Genomic DNA, 16,651 nt, shown 5'->3' with positions numbered 1-16,651 from the left:
TAGACCACGGAAACTACACCTAGACCACAGAAACTACACCTAGACCATGGAAACTACACATAGACCACAGAAACTACACCTAGACCACAGAGACAACATCTGGACCACTGAAACGACACTTGGACCATAAATGTTCAGTAAGGTCATCTGGACAGTTTCTTTTTCTGCTGAGACATTTCGTCCTTCATCCAAAGGACTTCTTCAGTCCAAGGAGCCACAAATAAACTGGAGTCCCGCAAGCACCAACTCCCATAGGGGGGGGGGGGGGGGGGGGGGGGGAGAGTTTGCTGGTGATGAGATGGTTTCTGGGGCCCGCCCTCTCCCTCGTCAACCCCTGTAAGGCAGGAACTAGATCTAGAGTACAGAAACTACACCTGGATCACAGAAACTACTCATGGACTATATAAACTCACACCTGGGCCATAGAGACCACACCTGAACCATAGAAACCACACCTGGACTGTAGAAACTAGTCCTGGATTATAGAAACTAGTCCTGGACTATAGAAACTACACCTGGACCATAGAGACCATGCCTGGACCATAGAAACCACACCTGGACCATAGAAACCACACCTGAACTATAGAAACCACTCCTGGACCATAGAAACAGTTCCTGGACTGTAGAAACAACACCTGGATTATTTAAACTACACCTGGACCATAGAGACCACACCTGGATGATGTAAACTACATTTGGACCATAGAAACCATTTCTGGGCCATAGAAACTACCGTACACCTGGACCATGCAACATCCTTGCTAGTTTTGACCACCTGATCTGTGGTCGATCCTTAAATGTCATTAGATGTTAAAGTTTATTTGCTTTTCATTGTTTTTGTTTTTCTTGATGTTTCAGTCATCTTGGGTTGGAGTGAGAACATTTGTGTCGTTTCCAGGTCACTTCATTCCTCCGAGACTTTTTTAAAGGTTACCTGAATCTTTTGTTAGGGTTCATTGCTGCTTGTTGTTCGGGAATGAACTGAGACATGAGTTCAGTGTGGGGAACCTAAAGGTCTGAAATCTCATTTACAAAAAGAAGGAGAAGAAGAAGACAGAAGTGTGTGTGTGGGGGGGGGGGGGGGGAGGAGGAACAGAGGGAAAAGGGTAAGAGAGAGGAGGAAAAGGAATAAGAGGACAGAGAGAAGAATGAAAAGAAGGAAGAGGAGGAAGAGTTTGAAGGAAAAAGAAGAAAAGGAAGAGGGTGAAGTGGTAGAAGAAGAAGAAGAGGAGGAGGTGGAAGAGAGATGGAGAACGAGGAAGAAGAGTAGGAAATGGAAGGCAGATAAAGAAAGTGGCTGAATGATGACGATACAAGTATTAAAGTGGTTTCATGATGTCGTGAACTGAGTGCAGGTGTGGAAGTTGTGCTCACACAATAAAGTGTGGCCCGCGCACCTCGCTGCTCACTCAGAACTCAGCTGCTTTAAATCCAGATGTTTCTGCTTCAGATCAGAACCCCTCAGAGCTGTAACGGGTTCTGATCTGTTTACTAAAGTTCAATCCATCAGCTGCAACTTAAGTACAAACCTCAGAGCTGCTGTGCGTGTAACTGAACCTCAAGCGTCATGTTTGGGGGCTCAGTGGCGTTCATATATTCTCCAAGACCCCCTCTTGAAACCAACAGAATGAGCTACAACGTGTTCTTATGAAGATATCCCTGAAATCCATCAGGATCCGGTCGCTCTGAGTCTATAGCTCTGATTCATATTCAGTTACAGCTGTTGGAAGCTTAAAGGCTTTAGTTGTTTTGTTTACAGCTGCTGCCGGCGCACGCCAAGCCTTGTTCTGTCGATACCGTCAGCACCAGACCAACGATGAGTTGCTGACAGGATAACCTCGCTCTTCAGGATTTATTGAGTCTCCCCCAGTAAAACATAAACATGATCTGATCTCGTCATCTCCACCCATCTGCAGTTTGAACTGTTAAAGCCTCGTTAAAATTTGCTGCATGTATCAAGCTTTGAATTGTCCCGATAGTCATGTGTCAGGGAAGTTTTGGTCAAAGGTTATGGATGTTTTTATTACTATGGCGGAGAATGCTCTTCCTCTCTGCCCTGAGAAAAAATAGCTCAGTTGTCTTTCAAAACAAGCCAGACCATCTCCCAAAACACCATCTTATCTCTGCCCATGAGCCATACGTTTGTGCTGTGTAAGAAGACTGCAGCTGACTTCAAGGACACCCCCTGAACTCTGTTCAACTCTGAGCTGAGAGGGGTATAAAAGTGAGCAGATAACGCAGCTTGTGGCTCATTTCTGTGACTGGTCTTAATGTGTATACATTTATGATACATTTATGTATGCTTATGTATGTTTATGTATGTAACCAGTCCTGAAATCTGACCTTGCAAGTAAAATGCCACATATACGTAAATCTTCAGCTGCTGTACGTTGTTGTTCTTTTAAGTAAACGTCGGAGAACAAGATAATTTCTCCCACACCAGAGGCAAGCGGTAGCTACAGTTTGATTGTAGAAATTATGGACGGTCGGGTCCACTCAGCATCTGGAAAGACTAACCTGTAGGAAATGTTCAAAAATCTCATTTCTTTTGTAGAAAAGTACCAAGACAGCGATGGAGCTTGGCAGGACGTTCGGCACACTCTTCTCTGACATCTCGTTCAGACAGAAGCTCCTGGAGACGAAGACGCAGGAGGAGTTCAAGGAGGCTCTGGTTTTCCAGAGACATCAGCTCACAGCAGTCAACCAGCAGCCGGTGGTTCTGGGGAAGAAGGAGACGGTTCCTCGGAGTCACAGACCTCTCAAGGTGGGAAAAGGATTCACCATTCGCTCTATTAAAGTCCACCCAGTGGTTCATGAGATATTATGCTAACAGACACATTCCTTGTTCTTTAACCAATCCAGCCCAGTTGTTGCTGGACGTATAAGGTTCCTCTCTGTTGTAACCAGGTGGACAGTAATTCAGACCTTTAGCTTCATAAATTGCTGTTTTCTTGTTTACGTTCAGGTAAATAGTTCTGTTCTACAAAAAGCCGCTCAAGCATCTTATAAATCTTATAAAGTATTATTGAAATGAATTTAATTGATTTGTAGGAACATAGACCGACCAACAGCTCAGCTCCCTCTTCACTATAATGGACCAACACAGAGTCTGCAAAACTGCAGATGCTGCACTGACCCGTCTGTCAATCTCACGCTCCATTCTTCCCTCAATCCCGACTCTTGGGCCATAGAACGTAATAAGAGAAAGTTAATTATCAAAATAATTAAAAACAGAATAAAACTTGAGAAAATTGATATTTGTTAAGGACATTACACACTTACGTTCAGTCTATGCACCTCTTACTCAAACGCAGGATTCCAGGTACCTGGAAGTCTTGTTCTCGAGTGACGGCGCAACAGATTGGGCCTTTATTGAGGATGCAACCCTCTCTTATCGGCCCTCTCTAATCTCAGGACACCTTTGGACACCCCAGGAGGAGCTGGAGATTGTCATTGAGGAAAGGGAGGTCTGGATCTCCCTCTTTGACCTGTTGCATACGTGACCCAACCTCAATTAGAAAGTAGTTGAGTGTTCAATCTGTAGAGTCCACACAGAGATGTCTTGAAGACCGTTTGTTTATTTGACCATGATGGAGGGCAGTGTAGTGTTTGTACACGTAGTGGAGTGCGTAGACATTTTCTGGCATTGTTGAGAGCACTGCACTACACTAGAGCCAAAGTCTGGACCCAGACTGCACCTCACAACAAACCTCCAGGCGAGACTCGTGTCAAACCTCAACGAGTCCTCAGAGCAGGATGCCAGGACCTCACCCTTTAGGATGGATGCAGTCAGGAGCATTCTGAAGCAAAGTTGGACCATAGTGAATATGTAGGACAACCCAGATTATGGAGGCAGTCTATCACCAGGTGGGGGGGACGCATAGACAAGACACCCAGGTGATAGATCGGGATGCCTTGCAGAACAGTAGTCAGGAGAACAGGTGTCCCAGAAACTCAAGATCATCCAGAAACTGTTGGTTTCCTCTTGATCCTTTCTTCTTAAACTGGTGTAGTGTGGCCTCCCTTGTCCTCATCTACTTAACCCTCCACCACTCGATTCTTCTCACTTTACTGCTTTCTTCATGCCCTGAAGGGGGTGAGACAAAAGCAAATATAATTTTTCCTTTACCTTCTGAATTTATTTGTCCCCCATCACTGAGCGAAGAGAGGGAGTTGGAAATGTCCTCCATTCATCTGTCTGTGCATGTTGTGAGCGTAACTTGACAAATTAGTGAGGTGCCAACTTCCACTGTGGTGTATGGCTGCATCTAGGTGCAAAAAAAGTCCCTTTCAAAAATTGTGTTGCCAAACCAAAATCCAAGATGGCCACCACCATGTACTGGGTATATGTAAACTGACCACCTCAATAATTTGAGAATGCTTTCTAGTTTTTATATTAAAAGTATTGTTTCCTCAAATAATTGGGGTGGCTGAAGATTAATCTTTGGTGGCCAAGGCCACCAGTGATCATACCCTTGCTCCACCACTGTACCTGGTTGTGGATAAAATTGTTCCCCAGAATATGTCACTCTGCTGTGCCACAAACGTGAAGAAAAAAACACTCTGTTCTTCTCCGCAGTGTAACTCCTACCCGCTTGAATATCTGGAAACAAAAACATTGTTTACTTACATTCTCCATTTAATTCCAGTCCAGAAAACCTCATCTCCACAACTACAAACATTCACTATTCAAACCCCTCAGCGAGGGGGGACGTCGGCGTACCTCTTGTTGACCTCATCAATCCTCTGCTTCGTCTCTTCACCGGTGTCTTTGTTTCATTTCCACCATGAAGGCTGAATTCCCTCAATCTGCACAGCGTCGTTCCTACAGAACGATAAATCAGACACTTAAAGGGTGTCGGCTCTAATCCGGGGTGCGTTAATTAGTCATTACTGAGGCTGGTAATTCTAATCAACTTATCCTTTGCATTAGAGGGAACTTCCTTTCCTGGGGCTTTCCTCTTGAGCCACTTTTATTTAAAGTCTTCAATGGTGTTACAAGCTTCACATTTTTAAAACTTGTAAAAAAAAAAAAAAAAGTTAATTTAAGTTGTTTTAGAAGAAAAGCGATAAAAGGTTTAAATGAGTGGTCACAACTAGTGTCACTGGTCTTGATTACATCATCCTTGATGCAGCTTGTCCTTTCTCTCCACAGTGTAAAGATTTCTTCAGAGCTGGCCGGGGGATTTATGAGGACTTGTGCCGCAGACTGCCTTTCTACCCTTCTGACTTCACAGATGGTAGGCTGAACCTGGGCTCGTTCTGAAACGGCATCATTTTCGTTTAAAAGCCTCTCCAGTGTGCCGCTGACTACTACTTCTTTATTCTTCACCTTCTGCCTTAGTTACATCTGTGCTGTGTCTGTAGCATCCAGGGTTTTGTATTTTTGCTGAAATGACTCTAAACACCGCCCCCACACACACACACACACACACACACGTTTCTTTATGTTCAATTTTATTGTCATGTCTCGAGTCATCAACCACAAACATTGCAGCATACGTTGCCTTTTCAGTCACTAGTTTTACTGAGTCCTCAGCTCTGTCTACAAATATGTGAAGGGTCTTCTGCCTCCAGTCAAATATATGTACGCACTTGAAACAAGATATTTAGTATGGTTGTTTAAATGAGTTTATTTTTAGCAGGCACAGACTCCCTGCAGAAGCTGCTTGTATGAAATACACAGAAAACACGACCGAACCAGCTTGTGATTTTAGGCAAAAGTTATAAATCTTTTGCGCTTCAAACTACCCTTTTGACAGTGTTCTGAGTACAGGCTGTGAACGAAAAATATCTTACCTGGTGTAGATAGCTCGTTGATCAGCCTCAACTTAGAGAAAATAGTTTAAATCTGACCGAATCGATGAGCTAATGGCTAGTCTGAGCGGGGCGCATGTGGATCGCTGCCATCTTAAAACAATTTCACATAATTTGGTTATTTTGGTCAAAAATATGAAACTCCTGCATAGACTCCGATCTGCACTCACAGTGCTACTGCTAACTGCTTCTGCCGATATCTGCGCTACACATAACCATTAGGTTTTATTCAGTGGTTAATTTGATCTGGATCCTGCTGGAACAAGATCTGGGAACTCTCTCATTTTGACCCGTTCTGTTCCAGCAACTCTTTGCTCGGATCTGGCAGCTCCGCCCCTAAAAGTTCAAAGTCATCGTGGATTTTTATTTTGATTATTTATTAAATAATACGACGAGAGGAGACGTTGCCCTCAGCCCGGCGGACCCAGTCTGTGAATATTCCAGCCGCAGCACCAGCAAGAGAGTAGCCTCTAGGCGGGGGGGGGACGGGGGACGGATCAGATAGTCACATTTACGCACAGAGGTGCTGCGCGAAGTCCTCGTCTCATCCTCCTTTCCAAATATTGTCCCTCCTCAGCGGGGCCGCGCACTGAAAAACATCCCCTTTCTCCTCCTCCTCTCAGACCCCCGAACCAGAAACGATCATTTATTCAACAGAATAAATAAAGTTCCTGAGGACAGTACACGTTCCGCACAGAAAAGTCACTAAGCTCTACCCAGCACGCGCACATCAGCAGGTGTCTGAATTCCTGCTACATTTCAGACAATAAATAAAAAAAGCTTACTGTAAAAAATAAGTTACAGTAATTACAATAATTAAAATACAAAGATAGAAATGTTTGATGTTATTCACATTAAACGTCACGTTTCAAAACAACGGCGCTAATTTGTCAAAATAACAACAGCGATCAAAATGTCAAAAAGACAGTTCAGTTTACTTTAATAAAAAAATGGATGGATGGATTGTCCTTAGTTGGACACAGAGAATTGAATCCTTCAGGTGCTTCAATTACTACTCACCAACGATTTGATTGGTGGGTATAAAGCTGACAAAACTGGGTACGAAGTGGTCAGTTTGGAATGAAAAGACCCGTGGCAGCAGAGGTTTCTTCTTACCCAGAAAGTAAAGCTGCAAAGGGACCAAAGATCTAAAGGTGTGATTTGGTAGCAGAACGAATTGACCTGGAGCCTTCAATGAAAACAGATGAACTAAAACAAAAGCAAGAGCATTTTTTTTTTTTGTTTGTTTTTGTTTATTTTCATCTCTTCAGCCTCATATCTTTTCCTCTTCATCGTCTGAAAAAGCAAACATTGGGCTGTAAGAAAATCTCTGGGTGCGCGAGTTTCAACAGATAATCATGAAGGTCAAAAGACTAAAATCACTCTGATCACATTGGAGCCCAGTTAAAATGTTTCATTTTGTCGTGAGTTATCCATCATTTGGGAAACTGTTATTAAATGATGGATTACAGAAAACTGGGGCTCCTTATTGCAGGGTACTAAACGATGACTTCTGCTAATGTTTGTTTGGTTTTTAGGTTACGGAGCTGAGCCGCTTCCTTACGAGCTGCATCTGTTTGTCTGTCTCCCCTCAGGTGTAGTCGGCAGTAATAAAACCCTGCTGAAGTACATGACCACGGCCATCTTTCTCTACATCGCCATCCTCCTTCCTGCCATCGCTTTCGGCTCTCTCAATGACGAGAGCACCCGAGGTGAAATCGGTATGAGAAGGATGCGGTTCAAGGTCGACACGGAAACACTTTGTCAAACTTGGGTTCAGGAGTTCTTCATTTTTATCTTTTTTTTTTCTCGTTTGTTTTCTTCTTTGTGTTATTTTTTTCAAATTATTATTTTTTTATTCTAAATAAACACTTTCTCTTTTTCTGATTTGTTGTTTTCATTATTTTTTTTCTTATTTTGATATTCTTATTCTTCATTTTATTCTTTATCTGGTCAGTCTTTCTAATTTTTCATATTTTTATTGATTTTATGCTAACTATATTTTTGTCTTTATTTTATTTTTTCTTTATCTTTTTGTCTTTTTTGTTCTCTTATACTGTATTTTCTTCTTATTCTAATATTTTATTCTTCATTTTATTATTTTTCTTGTCATTTTTTTCTTATGTTCTTGTACTTAATAATTTTTTAATTTTTAATTTTTTAATTTGAAAAAATGCCTCCAATCTTCCACGCTAAAGTTTGTATTTTTATTTTATTAATGTCTCCCGTCTCCCTGAAAGGCAGGCCCTCACGTAAATGTTTGTCTTTGTATGCTTTCTCATCTGTCTGACACTGAAATTATTATTTTATTTTGTATTTTCCAATTGCCCTTTCTGTCCAGATGTTCGGAAGACAATCGTTGGCCAAAGCATCGGTGGGGTCATCTACTCGCTGTTCGCCGGTTCTCCTTTAGTCATTCCTCTGACCACAGCGCCGCTCGCCATCTTCATCAGCGGTAGGCTTCCCCTCTGCTCATCAAGTTCACGTCTCGCAGTTTGAGCCAGCAGACACTTTGAGGGTTACTTGGAGGAAGCCATCAGTTAAATTTATTTTATTTGAACTCAATTCAGTTTATTTATATAGCACCAGATCACAACAGAAGTTGTCTCAGGGCACTGAACATAAACATTCACATACATTAATAAAAGTTATCTATCTAAGGAAGGAAGCCAGCAGATTGCGTTGAATCTTGACTTCGTCACAGTCTCACATCCTGAGCAAGCACCAAGGAGACAGTGGAAAGGAAAAACTCCCTTTTAACAGGAAGAAACCTCCAGCAGAACCAGGCTCAGGACGAGTGACGGTCTGCTTTGACTGCTGGGTTTGAGAGGACAGGAAGGAGAAACGAACACAGAATGGCAGGTGCACCCCCTACTGGAAGAAAGACACAAAAAAAACATGCTCAGAGAAATAATTACAAATACATACATGTAGAGTAGAGCAAGTAAAGACAGCATCATAGTGAGGAAATGTGGTCAGTTTGTCCTCCAGCAATCTTAATCCTATAGCAGCAGAACTAAAGACTATCTCAGGAAACCAAGACAACCCTAACTATAGGATTTATCAAAGAGAAAATACTTAAGTCTAATCTTAAAAGTAGACAACGTGTCAGCATCCCATTCTGCTTTTGGAAACTCTAGGAACCATAAGTAAACCTGCAGTCTGAGAGTGAAGTGCCCTGTTAGGAAGATATGGAACAATAAGATCTGTAATATAAGATGGAGCTAGGTTGTTGAGAGCTTTGTATGTTTTAACCAAAAAAATCTTGCAAAGTTTGATTAAAAAAACTTTTTGTGCTTCTTAAGTGTTCTTAGTGTAGTACAGAAAAAGTCACAAATAAGTATGTAAAAAGGGAGATAATGACCAGAATTATTTTAATATTCTTTTTTTTTTTTAATCACCGTATTGTAAAAGATGATTTCAGGAGCCTGCAGATTTGTTCGGTACGTGCAGAAACCAGAAAACCTTTTCTTCAGTTCAGAGACGCAATAAAACGAACCTTTGTGAAGCATTTTGGCCAAACAACAATGCTTTGTTGGAAGAAATGTAAATTATCTTAAAAGCTGGAAGCAGCAAACCTCCACAATAATGAAGGAGAGCGTGCACTTTGATGCCAGGATGTAGTTTTAATAGTGGAGTTGTTTGCTTGGTTTGTGGTGCGATGATCTTTGAAGTAAATGAGTTGGAGCTGCGCAGGAACGTTCTCAAGGGCATGTTTGTAGTTTAATTCCAGGAGCTTGTTGGAGCAGAACAGTGGCTTGTTTTTAAAGTTGTAAATCAAGATTTCAGCTAAATTGCTGCGCTTACAACAGACTCATTACCGTTTTTATGTGAGGATGAAGAGATGTTTTTCTCCTATTTTCTATGTAGACATAATCTTTGCCGGAGGTCATAGAAAAATATGTAATTAAGTTGTGTTTGAATTTGTTGAGTACTTGCAAAACTGATGTGGATTGCTGGATACACAGTTGGTTCTATTTTTTTTCAGTTTTAAAACTGAATTGTTCAGATAAATCGACATTGATCTGTTTATTTATGATGGTTCACGGTTTAATTTTAACAGAGGTTTTCTCAGCCTTTACAAATTAAACTGTAAAGACTCTTTTTACGATGTTCTTAATTTAAAATACACCACAATAACGTAGGAGACTTGGACAGCTGGAGTTGTCCAGCTACTAAAATAAAGTGTTTATTTATTTGTAAAACACGAATAACTTGTTATTTGGTTGTTTAGTTGATTTTTGGTTTGGTTTTATGGGTAACTAGCTGACTGGTTTGTTGTTTGTCTACATAGTTCCTTGTTTGCTGGTTGGATGATAAGTTGGCTGGTTGGTTAATTAAATGAATGGTTGGATGATTGACCGACTGGATGGTTAATTGGCTGGTTATTTGGTTAATTGGCCGGTTGGTTGGTTGATTAATTTGGTTGGTTGATTGGTTAATAGGCTGGTTGGTTGTTAATTGACTGGTTGGATGGTTAATTTGAAGGATGGATGGTTAATTTGCTGGTTGGATGGTTAGATAATTGGCTGGTTGGTTGGTTAATTTTCTGGTTGGTTGAATAATTGGCTGGTTGGTTGGTTAATTTTCTGGTTGATTGGTTAATTGGCTGTTGAATGATTGGCAGGTTGGATGGTCAATTGGCTGGTTAGCTGGTTAATTTGCTGGTTGGATGTTTAGCTAATTGACTGGTTGATTGATTAATATGTTGTTTGGATATTTAATTGACTGGCTGGTTGTTGAATTAGCTGTTTGTATGGTTAATTGGCTGATTGGCTGGTTGATTGGCTGGTTGTTTGGTTAATTAGCTGGTTGTATGTTAATTGGATGATTGGCTGGTTGTTTGGTAAATTAGCTGTTTGGTTGTTGAATTAGCTGGTTGGATGATTATTTTGCTGGTTGGATGGTTAGTTAGCTGGTTGGCTGGTTAATTAGCTGGTTGGATGGTTGGTTAATTGGCTGGTTGGATGGTTGGTTGGTTAATTAGCTGGTTGATTGGTTAATTAGCTGTTTGTTAATTTGCTGGTTGGCTGGTTGATTAATTGGCTGGTTGGATGGTTGGTTGGTTGGTTGTTTGGTTAATTAACCGTTTGGTTGCATGATTAATTTGCTGGTTGGATGGTTAATTATCTGGTTGGATGGTTAATTGGCTGGTTGGTTGGTTGGTTAATTGGCTGGTTGCTTGGTTAATTAGCTGTTTAGATTGTTAATTAACTGTTTGGATGGTTAACTGGCTGGTTGGATGGTTAATTATTTGGTTGGCTGGTTAATTTGCTGGTTGGATGGTTAACTGGCTGGTTGGATGTTTGGTTGATAATTAATTGGTTGTCTGATTCTCTTCATGTGCACTCTGGCTCTCAGTGATCCGAGGAATTTGTGATGACTACAACCTAGATTTTCCAGCTTTCTACGCCTGCATCGGTTTATGGAACTGCCTCTTCCTCATCCTGGGAGGGCTCTTCAACGTCAGCCTGCTCATGAAGCTCTTCAAAAGGTTTCTCCTGCACACATTTTAATTGATCAGTTTGATGTCATTTTACCTCAGACCAATTAATTTACTGTAATCTGTTCCTATGTACTCTTCACTCGCATCCTTTTTTGTAACATATGAGTGTGTTTTTAAAACGTGTGGTTTCCACAGTGTCTGCAGAAAAACTTCTCACACTTAGTTTGATTTTAAAGCAAAATACACTAAAAGATTTGCAGATTTTGTTACCTAGTTGTTGTTTGTTTGTTTGTTTTTTTTTTTTTAGGTAAAACAGAGTTCCGTTTTCTGATCATTCTGCTAAGAAATATATGAGAAAGATTAGAAAAAGCTTTTAAAATCTTTCACATGATGTTTGGTTTTATAGCCCCAAAGATGTGGCAGGAAGTGAAAGCTGGACATTATGAAAATTAGTTTTGTTATAAATGTTGTTAAATGTTTAATTTCATGGTCATCGTACCACTTTAGGTAACGTCTTAAATAAATACACAAACTGTTTTCATGAAGTTAACCTCATTTAAACTTTGTTTTTCATCCTTCCAACGCTCTTTTCTGCTGGGATGTTTGTAGGTCCACAGAGGAGGTTATTGCTCTCTTCATATCCATTGCGTTTGTAGTCGATGCTGTGAAGGGCACCGTAAAAAGTAAGTTATCGAACATTTGAAGCTTTTGTGTCTCATTTTCTTGTTGTTGGTTAAACTGGGAGATGTGTTTTGCCAGAATGCAGTAATATTTAAGATAAGTCTGAAAACCTGGTCTGTTCCTACCTGAACGCTCTGGATGTGCTTTCAGTTTTTTACAGGTACTACCACGTTCCAACTCCAGCAAATGGAAGCACGGAGTACTTTCCTCAGGGTGGAGATCTGCTGGGGGGGAACAGGAGTGAGGTGATAGTCGGGTCAGTGTTCGGTGCGCTCCCCGAGTCCCTCGTCCAGTGCACTCGAGAGAGGCCCGTCCTTTGCCTCCTGCTGATGCTCGGGACGTTGTGGATGGGCTATACTCTGTACCAGTTCAAACGAAGGTATGTGCAGCCCGACCGATAAATCACCTGAGAACTTTAAATCATGTTCAGACGGGAGCACCGCAGGGCCTCAGCTCTAGAGATTATCAGAAATGATGGAGTTACAGAAACGTCCCAGATTACAAAACTCACGTTTCAGTCGAAAGTTCAGTCCCAGCCTTTGGTTTAAACCCAGAAGTCCCTTTAACTTTATGACATATTAATTTATTTACCTTTATTTAACCCTAACTCCCACTGAGTTCACAGAGCTCTTCTGCAAGGGAGGCCTTGGACATACATGTTTTGATTAAAGACAAGTAAATAATAAATAATAAAATTAATAATGACAGTTAAGGGAAGAGGGGAAAAATAGACTATCTTATTTAACTGCTTAAATATACAGTTTTTTTATATGTATATTTTTTCCCACAATAAATAAGTTGATCTTTAAAGCTGTCTCAATCTGAAATAAAAAATATTAATCAGAAATGAATAGCTAAAAATTTTAGCTCTTGTTTGAAAATTTAACTACACATTTCAGTGATTTTTTTTTTTAAGTGACTAAATATTTATTTAATAACAATATTAAATAAATAAATAAATAAACAAACAAAAAAATATTTATTTACGTATTTATAAAGAAGCATTTTCCCCCCATTAATATACCCAAATTATTTTTTTGACAATTATTTTAAATTCCAGTCTGGAGTTTTGTGGAGACCCTCCAGCCCACGCAACTCTTCAGATCCAGTTGAAAATGAGGTCAAACTTATATATATGTTTTGATGGCAGAACATAAAGATTTTTTTGCATAATTAAAAAAAAAAGATTAATTTTATATATTTTTTCCAAACTTACTCATGCACAACGCCAGTTTCTCTTTTGATCTTTGCTTTTTCTGACGGAGTCAACCGTTGTGCGTCCGATTCTGCAGCCTGCAAGCATGCGGAACATATTTTTTTATACTAAACATTTATTTGTGCAACATGCAAGTGAGTTTTTGCTCTTTACATCCAAACTAAAACAGATGAAAGGTGGAAATCTGCAGCGAGTCCTATCTCTGAAAAAGGCGTCTTTGCCCGGGTGAAATGTTTAAAAACGAGTGCATTAAAGTTACTGAGGTTTGAAAATATTCTGACAAAATTTAAAAAAACGATTTTTAGGCTTTGTGAGAAAAATTTGTGTTTATTGACTGCACCAAAATAAAAATAAATGCATTAAAACACGGACAAAAATGAATGTGTGGTCAATTCTTCCCCGTAAGGTCTTTTAATGGTTACAAGGTAAAATATTCTACTTCTGATTGCTCTTTGTAATGACATCCACTTCAAGCTGTGTTCAGCTGTGAGCTAGAGGCAGGGTGGGGTTCTTCAGCGGGGGCAGTCATTGTCCTCGTCCTGTCCACAGTTACTGAGCTCTTCTTTGTGTTTCTGTGTCTCAGTCCGTTCCTGCACGCCAAAGTCCGAGAGGTTCTGTCGGACTGCGCCCTGCCCATCTCCGTGCTCCTCTTCTCCTTCATCGGATCCTACCTGTTCAGTGACATTGAGCGTTAGTATTTGTCATTTTTTCTGCTTACAGTTATTATGGTGTCTCAAACCTTTACTTCTAAAACCATTTGGGGTGCAAATAATGTGAAATAATAAAGGTACGCTTAGCAAAGTTTGATGTCAAACATTAAAAGATTCTCTTGAACTATATCGAACGGTGCAGTCTGAAAGAGTTTACTCCGGTAGTAATTCTTTTGTCCGAAAATGTAAAAATATCGGTAAATGTTGAAATTCATTACATATTTTTAGTTTTATAATGTCACCCCCACTGACCAGATAAGCTTCCTTTAAAAAAAAACTCAATGTGGCCCATGGGCCACCAGTTGAAAATCCCAGTTGTAGCAGGTTTTGCAGGTCTGGACACATTTTATTTGGTGAGCAAAGTAGCAGAAATTACTTTGATCAAAAAGTTTGAGACTTCTAGTCTGAATTAAAACAAACTTCACTTCTTATTCTCAGTGGACACACACACACACACACACACACTAACAGCAGCAGAGGTTTTATGCAAGGCGCCGGCCTCGCTCTGAACAGACGTCATGGTTCTGGTCGAGGATGTTCCGACAGGCGCAGTCAGTGACAACCATCAACCTTTTGTCCTGCAGCCTCTTTGCCGTTATTGAATGACCCTCCACAGCCACCGTAGAAGAGCAAGTGTTTTAGTCTCGAACTAAAAGAAGAATAAATGTCACTAACGACTGTAATTTCCAACATCTTTTAATTTGAGCTCATCGTTGGGAGTTTGTTTCATCAAAGGACTTTGAGTCGTAGCTGTTTGTCCGTTTCATCAACTCGATGTTGAATCTTCACACAAAATCTCCCAAAACGTTCATGGACATGTAACACACTTGCTACTACAGAACATCCACAGACAGCCGAGAGCTACATCTGCTCTGAGGAGTTCAGTATCTGGACCTCGGATGGAGCGGGAGATGGATCAGCGTCCTCTGTAATGAGGACGTTGCTTCAGTCTGTCAAAATGAAGAAAGAGTGGAGTCGAAAAGCAAAACTGATTTTGCCTACGCTGCAGTTGATCTCCAGAGTGAATTTAAAATTAAATTCCCCAACTTTTTTTATAATTGTGTTGTCATTTCAAAGATTTAACTTACAGTATTTATTCCAGAGGCAGTCGACTCAATAAAGTGAATTTTAAATAACGTTCAGTGCGTTTTTTTTAGTTTGTTTTAAGAGAACGTGGCAGAGTTGTCATGAAGCGATGAAAAATCGAAGCGAGCTGTTGTAAAAATCTGACTTGTTCTCGTTTTTGGAGCAGTTCCGGTGTTTAAAGTTCACGACCGGCCGATCTTCAACCTGGCTCCGTTCGAGCGGCTGTCAGCCCTGAACATTGTCAGCGCCATGGGACTGGGCTTCCTCCTGGCTCTGCTCATCTTCATCGACCAGAACATTGTGGTTTCTCTCACCAACGCCCCGGAGAACAGGTACTGACCTCACGCAGACAGAGCGACACTTCATGTTCATCATCAATCAAATAACTGACAGCTGGTAAACCGTCGACACGAAACCTGAATTGTAAATTTAAAAAAATATATATATTTTTACAGAGATGATCCTCGTGCCACTCTGCAGGTCTTAACGCTCAGATCAGATGTTTTTGTGTGGTTATTATCATTTCAACATGGCCTCCATCAGACTCCATGGTTCTGAAGCGACCCGCCAAAGAAGATATGACGTCACGCGCAGCACGCTGTGTTGACAGAAGGAAACTCGAAGGCTACATGTTAGCATGCTAGCATGTCTGGATCAGTTATTTTATTATCTGATGACTGCTTGGACCAATGTTTTGACTAGATCTTGCCTCTTTCTGCGTACTATGGTGCAGAAACACACTTCTGGATGCCACCAGGTTCAGTGGTGGAGCTAGGGGGTGGCCAATGGTGGCTTTGACCCCCATAAATGAATCTTTAGCCACCCCAATCATTTGAGGAAGCTATACTTTTTAGCATCCTAATGCATGATCAATAATCCAGGTAGAAAAATCTAAAACAGTTAAGTCTGGTGCTCTGGACGGATTAAAAAAAAAAAAACTTGTTGAAATGTTTGGTCTTTAATCCAAAAGACTTCGTCAGTCTGAGGAGCTGTAACAAACTATAAATAGCACAACAGTGGATCAACCAGTTTGCTGTTGCAGATATACTTTTTAGCAAAAGAAAAACTAGAAAGGATAGTTTTCTCAAATGATCAAAGTGGTTAGTTTACATAAATTTATATATGTTGGAGTCAGTCTCTCCACCATCACAGACATCTACACCTCTAGATGCAGGAAGAGGGCCACCTGCATCACGAAGGACCCCACTCATCCAGCACACACACTTTTTGCCCCACTCCCCTCAGAAGGAGGTTGAGGAGCATTAAGTGTAGAACCACTAGACTGAGGAACAGCTTCTACCCTGAGGCTGTTAGACTCATGAATCTCTAACCAGAATAATCACTGTGAAAAATCACATCATGTTGCTGCTGATCTGTTTCATGTTGCTGCTGATCTGTTTCAATGTTGCTGCGTTCATTCGTGCTCATCTGCTCACACAGACTCATGTTCATGCTGCTGTTTGGTGAATTGTTTTTATACTATTAGTTCTTGGTGTATATTTAGTTGATGTTTTTCTTAGGTCATCTTAGACCTTATTACTGTTTTTCTTTTAAATTTTGTACTTTTGTTGGATGTAACTGGGACCCTGTGTACACAATTTCGTTCCACCACATGTGGTGTGTATGACAAATAATGAAACACTGATTCCAATATATATATATATATATATATATATATATATATACACACACACA

The 16,651-nt window shown here is 40.5% G+C and overlaps 1 protein-coding gene across 1 annotated transcript in view; it reads left to right on the top strand.

Moving 5' to 3' along the window:
• Positions 1-16,651, top strand: part of slc4a11 (solute carrier family 4 member 11) — a 59,833-nt gene that overhangs the window by 37,449 nt on the left and 5,733 nt on the right. Inside the window, exons 8-16 of the mRNA XM_037695458.1 lie at positions 2,555-2,764; positions 5,156-5,240; positions 7,413-7,538; positions 8,159-8,272; positions 11,179-11,311; positions 11,873-11,946; positions 12,095-12,323; positions 13,744-13,850; positions 15,123-15,288. Of these exons, the coding sequence (XP_037551386.1) occupies positions 2,555-2,764; positions 5,156-5,240; positions 7,413-7,538; positions 8,159-8,272; positions 11,179-11,311; positions 11,873-11,946; positions 12,095-12,323; positions 13,744-13,850; positions 15,123-15,288 (1,244 nt within the window). The remainder of the gene's footprint in view (positions 1-2,554; positions 2,765-5,155; positions 5,241-7,412; positions 7,539-8,158; positions 8,273-11,178; positions 11,312-11,872; positions 11,947-12,094; positions 12,324-13,743; positions 13,851-15,122; positions 15,289-16,651) is intronic.

Source organism: Nematolebias whitei, chromosome 21 (assembly GCF_014905685.2).
Source record: "Nematolebias whitei isolate Nwh7 chromosome 21, NemWhi1, whole genome shotgun sequence".
NCBI lineage: Eukaryota > Metazoa > Chordata > Actinopteri > Cyprinodontiformes > Rivulidae > Nematolebias > Nematolebias whitei.
Note: the sequence above shows the minus strand (reverse complement) of the source record. Positions and strands in the feature narration are given on the sequence as shown.